Genomic DNA, 12,361 nt, shown 5'->3' on the forward strand with positions numbered 1-12,361 from the left:
CATGGGTTTAGTCACATCTTTTCTTATTTCATTTTTTTGGTTTTTTTTGTTTGCTCCGTAAGCTTTTGTCCTTCCTGCCTCCTCAACTCCCCCTCTTGCAATACAATAACTGAAAAGAGGTGAGAGAAATAAGAAAGTGATTAAGAAAATTCCATGTATCAGAAAATACAATTATGGGTGATTCTGTAAAAGATAAACAAAGCGCAAGACCACTCTTCAGATAGCTCCTGAAAGAAGATACTCAGCTTGCCACATTGTACACATTGAAGAGTCCATTTACATTAATGCATGGCTGATTGGAAATGTGCAGAAAGCACCTGCTCCTGGCTTCTGGAATGCTGAGAGTACAATTTTGCTACCTAACAAAATCGGTGATTTTTTTCCTCCTAACCGTTGTCCATGTTACTTTTGTGACAGTCTTTCTTATCTAAGCATGGGTTATTTCTGTGTTTCTCTGCATGTACATGATTGGGAAGAAATAAACTAAATCCCTAATATGACACTGATCGCATCTCCATTTGTCTTCAGGCACTTACCTTATACTTTGTCTCTTCATGTTCATATAGTATTGCATTTACATGTACTCATGACTCTTACTGTTGTTTCTCTCCTCTTCTTTATTCTCTTTTTGTCTGGAAATGCTTTCTTCATGGAACCATTTCACCAAATCCATAGGTAAAAGTAAAGGTATAACATGATTTTCTTTATTTCTAATGCCATTGGTATACTTTAATGTATATATTAGTAATGCAAATAAATGTAAAATTTTTGCACTGATAACATGAGGTAGGTATATCCTTAAATAAATATTTCATGGATATCATGGTAAGGAGAATTATCCTTAAGTACAGGCTGACCATTTTTAAAGTTTGTCTCCTGGTTTTTTGTGAGAGATGTAGAACTTTGGCACTGATAAAGAAGGCTACGGTTATAGAAAGCATACAGGATGAAATAACAGCCACATTTTGAGGTATGCCTTTTTCTGTTCTCAAAAAACTGTAGTCTAAACCACCAGACAAGGAAAAAAAGCGTGATGTTGTTCAACTTGGACTCTCTGGAGATAATCTGTCCAGGGTCAGTCCACAGCTTGATGTAAGTTTTAAGTTAGAGTAGCACTGACTTTAGCAAGGCTGCTATCAGCTGATCGCATTTGTCCTGAGATTTTCCTTGTATATTAATCACTTTGAGTGATATCTGAGACAAGAATTGGACGAAGAAGTGAGGAAGAATGAACAACAAAGAGAAGTGTTGGGTTATTTCAGGTTTTTTTATTCTTTTTGTTTCTTTATGTAAAGAATACCCCATGTATTTCTCTCTCCTGGAGGAGATGTGCAGTAGGGTCAAGACTTTCCCTGTGTAAATAAACACCAGGTTTTGCTACAAAGATACTTGTTCGCAGACATCCTATAAATATATTTTTATGATAAGAAGATGTCCATTAAAAGCCATTTAATCTCTGTTATGTATGATGAATAATACAGTTCTGTTCATCTTAAGCATTTGTCAGGGTGTACCTACTCTTTGTATAAATCAGAAGTCCAGTCTGCATGGTCATACTTTCCTAACTACTTAAATTAGAAAAAAACTTCCAGGTTTGTTGTTGTCTTGCCTTTATTGTCTTCAAACCTAAAAAGTTCATGTGATGCAAAGACTGTACTTAAAAATCTGTAGTGTCTCACTCCTCTTCGTATCAGACTCCCTGGAAAGACTGTGTACCTGTATAGGTGGAATACCATTTAAAGGGTTGTGTGTGTTCTGGAGCTCTAAATCTTGCTTAGTAAAAGTTTTAAGTTATGAAAACCAATCTACTGATTTCTTTGTTTTATAGGATCATTTTGGTTTGTTTGTTGTATGGCTGCTCCTTGTGTTTTTCTTAATAGTACCTTGTATGTATGATTTCCTTATTATTTCTTATTGCTATCTTACTCCTAATCAGTAGATGTCTTGGGTAGAGTTACCTTAAAATGACATGTTATAGTAACTGAACCTTGACACTATATATAATTTTTAATAATGAGGAATTATTTTTCTATTCTGTACACAGAAAAAATTTTGTAGTATGTACAGCACTGAAGAATTTATTTTTGTATGAAAGGATTGAAATATAATTATGAAGATATACTATGATCATTAGTTGATCCGGAGAGCAGATTTTTAGCAAAAAAAACCTTTGCAAGTATTGTACAATACTTAGACACTTATATTTTTTATTTTTAAAGGTTTAACAACTATATTCACCAAAAAATTACTTTGTATCTACTAGCTACATTTGATGTTTAATGATGTGCCATGTGACATAATTTGAACACCAGTCACTAGTCATCTAATCATTTGACTACATTTTGATTTTCATATTTTAATTTTTTATTAGATTTATCCTGTTAATATAGAAATAATTATTACTATGTTTTGATAATCACAATGCTTCTTCTGCAAATATAATGATGTATATGTGTTCAAATGGATGGAAAAGGTTTATATTTATACGAATACCAGTTGCTTGTAACAGAAAATATCCCTCAATATTGAACCATGTCCTCAACTAGTGAAAAATTACTTCATTTTGTTGACTATCCTGAAATTACACTAATATCACCTACTGAAACGTGTGACCTTGAAACAGTTGTGATAACACACATGTGTAACACGTGACGATATAACAAATTAGGAGAGTGATGGAAAGGAATGAAGGAGAAAAAAAGGAGCACCAGTTCAATCTTTCATTGTAAGTTCCATTCCTTGAGAGGTAGGGAAGGTCAGTAGCAAAAGTGATTGCAAAATTCTGAGTGATTATATCATGAATTATTCTTATTTTGGAAATGTAAGCAATGAAACATTTTTAAGAAGCTTGACTATGTAATTTGTCCTGAAGAGTATAAATGACTGAAGTATCACCATCTCCTTTAATTGTGTAGATATGCTTTGGGAAAATTGAAAAGGAAAAAAAAAATCAATGTATCTTCAGAATTAGGGCAGGATGTTAACAAGGTAGGGATCTGGCGTTGACAGAGGAAGGAGAGATGAGATAGCCTCTCCAATTGGGCAAGCAATACAAAATCCAGTAACATCTCACTGGATGCACCTGCTGTTTGTCATTTAGTTGTAAATATAAATTTGGATAATCTCCTCACAAAGTTCTTATTGAAGCTTTATCTGTATTAACAAAGCTGTCAGAAGACGTCAAGTGCTGAGACCTTTGTCAGTACTTTAGGTCGTATAACCTGGTCTAGGTGCAAAACCAGCTGACATAAATGAGGATATAACATAAAGCTGAGATCCCATGTAAAAGCTTGTCTCATAACTTTAGAGCTACACAAAATTGTTTCCTGATTCATTACTCCTTGTAGATGCTATTCCTAATTCTAGGAAGAGCTGCAATCTTTTAGTTATACTGGCGTTCATTTGTTTTCTGATAAGTATCATATATGTTCGGAAATACTTAGGAATTCCTTTTATGTCCCATGGAAATCACCTACCTGTATTCAACTTTAGCAGTGGAGTTGTCACAGCTGTAGTGGAAAGACATAGGCAAGGTAAGGTTTGTAAATGGGATTCATGTTTTTATTAGATCACTTGAATATGCTACTCAGAGCAATTGTTTGAATTTGAAGCAAATCTGGAATTTGCTGCTCATAATAGACATGGAAAACGATTTGTTTGCCCAAAACAAATGTTTGCCCAAAGAAACGTTGTCTGTTTTCTCCAACTATTGGAGGTGGTCTAATAAAACTACCATTTCCACCTATGGGCCTTACGTCATCAAAGTCATGCAGAGTTGTTTTGTAATTAATAGTAATACAACTAAACTTATATTGCAACTAATGTAAAACACACAATTTCTTTTTTTTTTTATAAACCCTATCTCTTTCTTTTCATATTCTTTTAATGAGCAATGAAAGGAATTTATAATTCAGAAACTATAATGTAGTGACATATATTATTTCCTTTTTTATATTGCACTTCTCCTAAGCCTATACATATTTTTATCCATAGTTTATTTCTTTGTAAATAGCCTACTTTTCACTACATATATTACTCATTCTATACCTAAATAGTATGTTCATACTCCTGTTCTATTACTTTGGAGATTATGTGCAGCTTTAAATCATTAACCACTCAGGTCCCTAGCAAACTATTAAATGTTAGCCAGATGAACAATAAGTGTTTCTACCAAAAGATTGATAGTACAACTGCAATTTATTGTATTAGATTAGAGGCTTTTAATGTGCTGGTATTTGGTATACTGTTTTTAATTGCTGAAGAAAGACTTTAGAATGGCAATTTGTATGTGTCAACTTCTTGCCAAAGGAGGGCAAGTTTTGTATTGCACTAGCTATGGTACAATATCTGTAACACCAAAGTGATACCACTAACTCGTTAATTATCAGTCACACAATTCATTTAACAATTGGAAAATTAGGACACTGAAAAATAAAAATGATTTAAATAAATCCTTCAACAATCATGAGCATTAAAATGGTGTCTTATGTAGTGCTTACACAAACATCACCTTGTGCCAGTAACCTCCCCTAACATCAAACTATGTGGAATTCAGTCATTAACCTTACTGCGACCACAAGTCCATCTTACTGTGATTTTCGTTTTTGCTCTGTTTTCAAAGAACTAAAATTGTCTTGGCCTCTTACACTCTCTGTTCCTCAATGAATTGTTGAAAAGCCTATACTATTCTCATCTGCTTTTGTGTGAGCTGCTTCAAAGTGGGTTTGCAAGACATCCATCCTCCAGCCTTCCTTGACCTGAGCCGCCAACAGTCCAGAAGCCGTGTAAATGCTTTGGTACAGCCCTGAGCTCTAGCACAGCTTATTATTTTTGGCTCAGTGCCTTGTTGCCTTGGATTCAGTTACATGCCTTCTCAACTGCAGCTGGCTTTTGCCTGGCAAGTGCAAAACATGGATGGAGGGCATTCTTGACTCTCTGTACTTGTTCACATAGTTGTGTATCCTAGGTGATAGCAGCTTATTTGAAAGACTCACTGTTAGAACTGAAGTGAGTTAATTTAGGAGTTTTACACATAATGGGGTTGCCAAGGTCGGGTAACTGAAATGGTTTCTAAGTGACATTACAGCAGAAGAATGGATAACTTGCACTTCCCTGATCAATCTCAGAGTTGCTTCTACTGATAAAAAAAATCAATAATGTTTAAAATTTATCCTCACTTTAACAGGTCACAAACATACTGAAGTCTTGTATAATTTACAAAATTATTAACATGAGAATTTCAAAAGTATTCTCTATGAAATTAACATGATTTTTAGTGAGAATTACATTTTTTAATAAATTAGTGAACTAAAATATAAAGCTCCTCAAAGTACTCCAAAGAGCAGTAGCTACACATAATATCTTTTCTATAATGACTTTTTTTTCCTAAAGAACCTCATAAATATAATTAAATAGAGGCTACTGTTCACCAAAAATGTTACAATTAAGTTCTTGTGTAACCCATGCCCCTTTGCCTACACATATATGTTCCAATAAATATTTATACAATCCTTATATTTTAATGGTCAACATGTTCAAATTTTTGTTGAATATCATAATGAACTATACATTAAGTGTTTGTTGTGGTGCATTGAAGTAAGTAATTTCCTTACACTTCAGTGGGTGATACCAAGCAACCCTGGAATATGTCATTTGAAGATGCAGATTCAACTTTATGTTGAAATGTGATCAATTAATGGTCCCTAAGGAGAAAAACTGTAGCAGAACATGAAGAAGTTTTCTGTCTGAAGTACATGGCTCAGAAGAAACCAATCGACATCAGGAACAGAAATGCAAATTCTGTCTTGTCACACATGTACCCAAAATTATATCTGAGATGTCTGATTCCTGATCGGCAGTAAAAAAGAAATGGTATGGACTTGCCACAAATATTAAGAAAATTTTTTTAAGAAAGGGGAACACATTTATTTTTAAAATAAAGTCACCACATGGTCCACATATTGAGTCCACACCATGAGTTCTAGCACCTTTCCGTCACCAAAATAAAGCATTTACCATATTCTGAATCATTCTGGCATCACTCAAAATTATCATGTATCATATATACGTAGGTATATATGTCATAGATCTGTTGATTCAGTGGAAAGAAAATAAATGTGCAACTGTGAGGGATTTAATGTAAAAGAAATGTTATATTTGCAAAAGTGTAGACTTCTGTTGGGTTCAGAAAACATTGTAATGTAAGATAGTACGTATCTAAGATTTTGGCTTCCTCAACACAAGGCTCCACTTTGAGCATCCAGAAGATGGGTATGCTGACAGAAAACCTTTCAAAATAATGTTAGATCTCATTCAACATGAAGGATATGTATTTCAGGTCAAAAAGTATGAGGGGATTTATTGAGGATGGAAAACAGTTAAGCTGTCACTCTGAAAACGTAAAAAAAAATATTTAGCAGGTAAGCAATAAAGAAATAGGAAAACTAGGCATGTCTTCCTTAAAGCAAACTTTTCTTTTAATTTATATATATAAATGTACATAGCAAATAAGAATTTAAAGCTGCAGTGATCTGAGTCTTTTTTGCACAACGAAATTCCATGAGAGTTTTATACACATTTCATAGGCATTTCCAATGAAACAGATATTTGAGTGAGGTGTATTCCTTGGATATTCTGTAGAATATCCTGGAACCTTCCTGTGAGCCAAATACATTGGTAGAGTGACACTAAAGATTTCAGCTTCACTCCAAGATTGCACTCCAGCTAAAACTTTCCTAGGATAAAAGTCAGTCCTTGAAATCTACAAGAACAACTAAACAAATGAGCCCAAGAGACTCTAATTTCTATTATTTCAGTGAAAATCAAAAGTGATTGGAGACTATTGTACATCTCACTTAGAACAGAAGTCTCAACTGATTTTGACATTAATCCAATCAATCCCGCTCAAAGGAGCTTCACCAGCTAAGTGGAAAGAAATCAGAGCCCCAAGGAGGCATATTTTCAAACATCTCTAAGGTTTGTCTACATGCAAGCATACTAAATTCCAAAGTAAATGATCACAATTTCTAAAGAAACTAAATTTAAAGAAAGTGAAGAACTCTTAAGAAAACCACTTTAAAATTGTACGAGTATAACTGAAAATGTGAACTATGCTTTCTAAATGCACATCATAGTGATATTTTTCTACCAAGAATGACTCCCTGCAAAAGAATTGAAAGAATATTTAAATAGTCTGGTCAAAATTGATTGTTCTTGTAGAAATAAAAATGCTGCATACAAATTTTTTAACCTACTCTTTAACTCTAATTTTCTTTGGCTGTAATAATATGCCAAGCTACTTAGAAACAACCGAAATTTGAATTATCCAGTGTTCTTTAAATTCTTTTAATTAAACAATATAATTTGCACTGATACTAATAGTGTATCTATTTCTTGATATTCAAGTCCTTCTATAACCCTGACATTCTTAATTGCTTGAAGGTGGCTTTCTATCTTTACTTTAAGGGTTCATCAAGAGCAATTAAGTATCAGTAGAACAGTGAAATTTAGGAGCACAAAGGAGAAGACTTTCATAGGAAATGAGTATGGACCATGGAACATTGACTTTACTGTGAAGTTCTGCCTTCATCATTCTTTTAATGGTTTCCATAGATACCAACCTGTTATCCAGATATTTTTTTTCCAGACTTGGGAGGAAACAAAAGTGACTGCATCTCTATATTGAATTCATTTATTCTAGAGAAAGAAGTCCTTTTTATCCTCATTAAAGTTATATTCTGGTTTTTTTTCTGTTGGCACTCACAATAATTTTCTGATCAGCACAACATTTCATTTAAAAGCTGGTTTTGTAATTTGCTATTATGACTTAGATATTCTGCTAATTTTGTTGCCTGCTTACAGTAGACATTTGTTCTTTAAAGAAAGGAAATATCTGGACTGATTCACTGACAACTAATAAAGCTGTATAGAAGCAACCTCGGATAACAAGAGGCTACCAGAGAAACTGGTAAGCCACACCTGGCACAGTTGGCATCACAGCATTGACTTGAGTCAATGTATGGGGGTGGAAGGAAATAAAAGCAGCTGGGTCTAATTCATTTCATCTGCCTTTGCATATTCTTCAGACAGAGGGGAGTCTACCTGGAAAGTAAAATTCAGCAGTAAGTGAGTATATCTAAATTTTCTACTGGAGTACCCTTAGTTAATAGGTCTGTCCTAATTCCATATCTTGAGCCATGGCTATCCCATTTTCAAGAGTATCCACCCAAAGGAAAGGAGCAAAATATCTTCCTGTGACCATTAATATTCTGCTTATGAAGCATAATTTTTAGCTGAGAACCCAGAGAAATTCCACTACATTATGTGACCCTGCTCCCAACCAACAGTAACATCTCTCTCTAGGACTAAAAGCCAGAAATAATTTACCTCATTTCCTACTTCATTGACCCTGAGTATCTTTATTAGGAAGAACTTGGGTCATTTCAAAAAGGTGCCAGATAAGTGCTTTCAGTCTCAGAAAAAAGGCATTTCAGACATTTTGCCGGTAATACAAGCTGGCCTTTTGATTTTCTCAGTTAATGGCTCTGCTTAATCACTTGGTCTTACAAGATACTTTAGTATTTGCACAAGTCCATAAGAAATCTTAAAAAAAATCACCAAGCTCATTTACAGGCAAATCACCATCGAAAATTATGTTTGTGTACATTTAAGTTACAAGAAGCCAATTTTGCTATGGAACCTGTGCAAAACAAAGCATACATTAGTTTTAAAGCCAAATGCTTCTTTGACAATGATATTTGCACTATGAATGGATGATTATTTAAATGGATATTTGATATTATTTGTATCAACTGCAACTACTGACTAGTTGTTATGTAGTTTTCAGTTTTAGAGGACTCATTTGGGCATAGTTCTATTGAATTGTAACACTAGAGTTTTTTTCCATAGTCACGAAGACGATGCGAGATTTCAAAAATTTCTATTTTAATTTAAACACCCCCAGCTCATTGTGGTACAAATACTGAACTGGTGTTCTGATTTCACCTGAATGCTTGTGCAAAGTATGAATTTTGGAGGTATCCCTCAAGGTGCTTACATCATTATGCACCTTCAAACACATGAAAATGTAGTTGTGTCTTTGTCAGTCATGAACTGATTTTTTAAATGTCCTTAGCAGATTTTTTGTCTCTATATTTCTCTGCAATGAATTATTCAAATAAGAATACAGTCCATGACTATAACTATATTATAATATTAGAAGAAAAAATTTATTTCAGGAAAGAATTATATAAAAGTATCTAAGTACAAGACTGAAGGAACAAAAGTAAACCTGGGAATTGGTAATTATGTATGATTCTTGTGCAACATATTTATCTGTATAGAACTGTTATATTCACACATAACCATATATCCTATATGAGACAGGATATCTCTAGCAAATCTGTGTTCTGAACATTACAAAAAGCCACCTGAGTCCCACTGTTGGTTGGCTGCTACATACTTCCTCAGAGCAGAGAAAGGAGCTGTCCAGGCTACTGTGAAGAGGATAAATTCTTGTATTTCTGTTGAAATTACTGGGAAGCAAAAAATTACTGGGAGTAAAACAGATCAAGTAATTTACATTTCTAAACACAAATTCCTCAACAATTTTTATTAGTGTATATACACATTTAGGTACATACATGTAGCTGCATTCGGGATGTAGACAGAGAAATAAAACCTGCTGTATTTTATGAGTTTACCTCTCAGGAATACCTCTATCTCAAGTTTTATATAATGACAAATATGTAATAAAAATTACTAATGTGTAATTCATAAGTCATTCATAAATGACTGTTATGTGTCATTTATTCTCTCTTCCAGGAAAACACATGTATTTGATATTTATTCATTGTTCTAAAATAGATGAGAGTTACACCTTGCTAACAGAACTACCCATTTCAGTTGTCCCTGAAATGAATAGGCTTGTTAAAGAAACAGGTTTTTGAAAATTCTGCATTTATTGAGTTGTTATAAAAGTAAACTGAAAGTCTAATTAATATTTTCCTTTTCAAAACACCTAAAAGATCTGTATATCAGCCCTATAGCTTTTAATAAGTACATATAACTCTCAGAAATGTACATATATCTAGGTCATGCTAATTATCCACCTTGGGAGGCAAGAATGTGCCTATACTTCTCTACCTAGTTGGCATACTCTTGAGACCCAAGTCAGAAGAGCAGACTTCAGGAAGTCTAAAAATACATTTCCTAGGTTCTTAGCCATTAAACTGTTTAAGAGAAGGTCTCTCATGTACTAGCCGACAGCCTGTAATTTGTATTATGCAGGAAATAAGACTAGACAATCAAAAACAATCTTTCTGGCCTTGAAGCCTATAAATCACAAAGAACAGAGAAATTACTGTGCAAAGATGTAAGAAAATTGTGAGACATGAAAAGAGCCACACCAGTTTTACTTTATTAGTAATACTTTTATTGTATTTCTTGTGTAGGTGGGATTATGTTACATAAGAATGTAACATGAAAGCTGAAACACCTTCATGGAAAAGCCTCAAACATGTATGGAAGTGTGAATCAAAAGGAGATTAAACTTTCTCAAACTCCAACACTTTGCTGTGATTATGTATTTAGAATACTTTAAATTGAATGCTACAGCTAATCTCATTTTCAGGAATGTATGTCATTCAGTATTTTTATTTTACATAAGTTCTCTTAACACATTTACAACAGGGTATGGGGGTCTTTGAGTTATAATGTAAGAAATGAGCTTACCATGTTATAGAGTGACCGGTGCACCAGATAAACCCTGGGCAAAACATTGTTGTGAATTATTTGTTCAGTAAAACTGGAGCTGTTCATTTTTGCTGTTTGGTACAGTGAAAAATTCTTATACAAAGCTGACAGATTAAATGAGGAATAGAATTATGATCTAATCTAGGAAGTGTTATAAACTAGAGGCTAATGCAGTCCTATAAGAGTGCTCTGAATTAGTGAGAAGATTCAAACTCATAAGACCCAGAGTTTTAATTTAAAAACTGAACTCAGTGTTCTAATATTTAGTTTCTTTTTGAACCTCACCATTCAAATATATATTCACTGTAGGTTAAGCAGTCTTCTTTAGTTGCAATATGCTCACACAAAAGGAGAGGATGGAATCATAGGCTACTTTACTGAAAGACTTATTATTCTACATCAGAATTATCTTTATTCATGAAGGCTTCAAATACTTTTTTAAACTTCAGTTTTACTGTAGCCAGGAAAAGATCCTGTTATTTGCTAAAATTCAAGAGAACAAATGGGAGTGTGTAGTTTCTCCTAGAATATATGAAAAATATTAAGGAGTTATTTAATTCAATGAAGTTAGAATATTTCTAGTTTAAAAGAATTCCAAAATTTTCTCTCATAATACGTGTTGAATATCAGAGAGAAGGAGGAAAGCCAATTTTTGAGGTGTATGTCCTTTACCTCATTACAGTTGTTCAGCTACACACCTTGTAGACGAACAGGCTCTGGGTTATTAACATCTTGTTATTGTTTGACAATTTATTAATGCAATGGGTAAAATATATGTACAAGCAGCTGAATATATACCACTGGGAGAATACAATAGCATATTCATTTTTGTGGGGGAAAAAGTCTCTGCTAAAATTTTTTACCATTAATTACTCAATACATAATATGGAAGCATCTCTACATGTACTAAGTAGGAGGCCCATCAGTGAACTTGCTCCGTGGGGAAAAGGCACAGGGAAGCGGGAAACTGGACGTTCAGACTGCTCACATCAGGAAAAGCTGAGTACTGTTTTTCCATATCTTTGGACTGTGTTTGAACAGTTCTGGTGCTGCACAGAGGAACAGGCTTCAAATGCACGCCCATGGTTCCTCCTGTGCTGCTGTTTGGTGAACGTGGGGACTTCAGAAGCACTGTGAGCAGCTTCCTGCTCGGTCTCAGTGTCATCCGTCAGAACTGGCAGCGTCTGATATTTTCAGATAATTAATTTATTAGAAGTGCTTGAGAATAGGGCATACTGAAATGTCACTACAAGGATGCTATCATATTTTCGAAAGCTGATACAAAGTAATTGACAGCAAAAAGCAAAAAAACCCACCCAAAACAAAACAAAAACCCAAAGAGCAACCCCAAACCCTCCAGCAGTTATAATTAGATCATTTTGTATAATTTGTGTTGGACTGTAATATTCAAATTCACATAAATGAGTACATGGGAGAAAAGCACCACGCAATCTACTTTCCTTTATATTTACAATATATTTTATATTTATTTTATCCTGCGTTATGTCTGTTTTCCAAGAGGCATTGTTTAGCAGAAGAACTGATGAAGCCCATTCATGGTTGCACAATGTCTGTCATTATGCTGAAGGACTAAGGAAAACCTAACTGG

At 34.0% G+C, this 12,361-nt stretch overlaps 1 protein-coding gene across 30 annotated transcripts in view; it reads left to right on the forward strand.

Annotated features, from left to right (window-relative positions):
* NRXN1 (neurexin 1) overlaps positions 1–12,361 on the forward strand; it is a 706,226-nt gene that overhangs the window by 76,544 nt on the left and 617,321 nt on the right. For 18 of the 30 annotated variants that reach the window (XM_027659276.1, XM_027659316.1, XM_027659296.1 and 15 more), the window contains one exon: positions 676–687. The exons of the other annotated variants lie outside the window; for them this stretch is intronic. In XM_027659276.1, coding sequence (XP_027515077.1) covers positions 676–687 — 12 coding nt within the window. The remainder of the gene's footprint in view (positions 1–675; positions 688–12,361) is intronic. 30 annotated transcript variants of the gene reach the window in all.

This window comes from Corapipo altera, unplaced genomic scaffold (genome assembly GCF_003945725.1).
Source record: "Corapipo altera isolate COAL_440 unplaced genomic scaffold, ASM394572v1 48, whole genome shotgun sequence".
NCBI lineage: Eukaryota > Metazoa > Chordata > Aves > Passeriformes > Pipridae > Corapipo > Corapipo altera.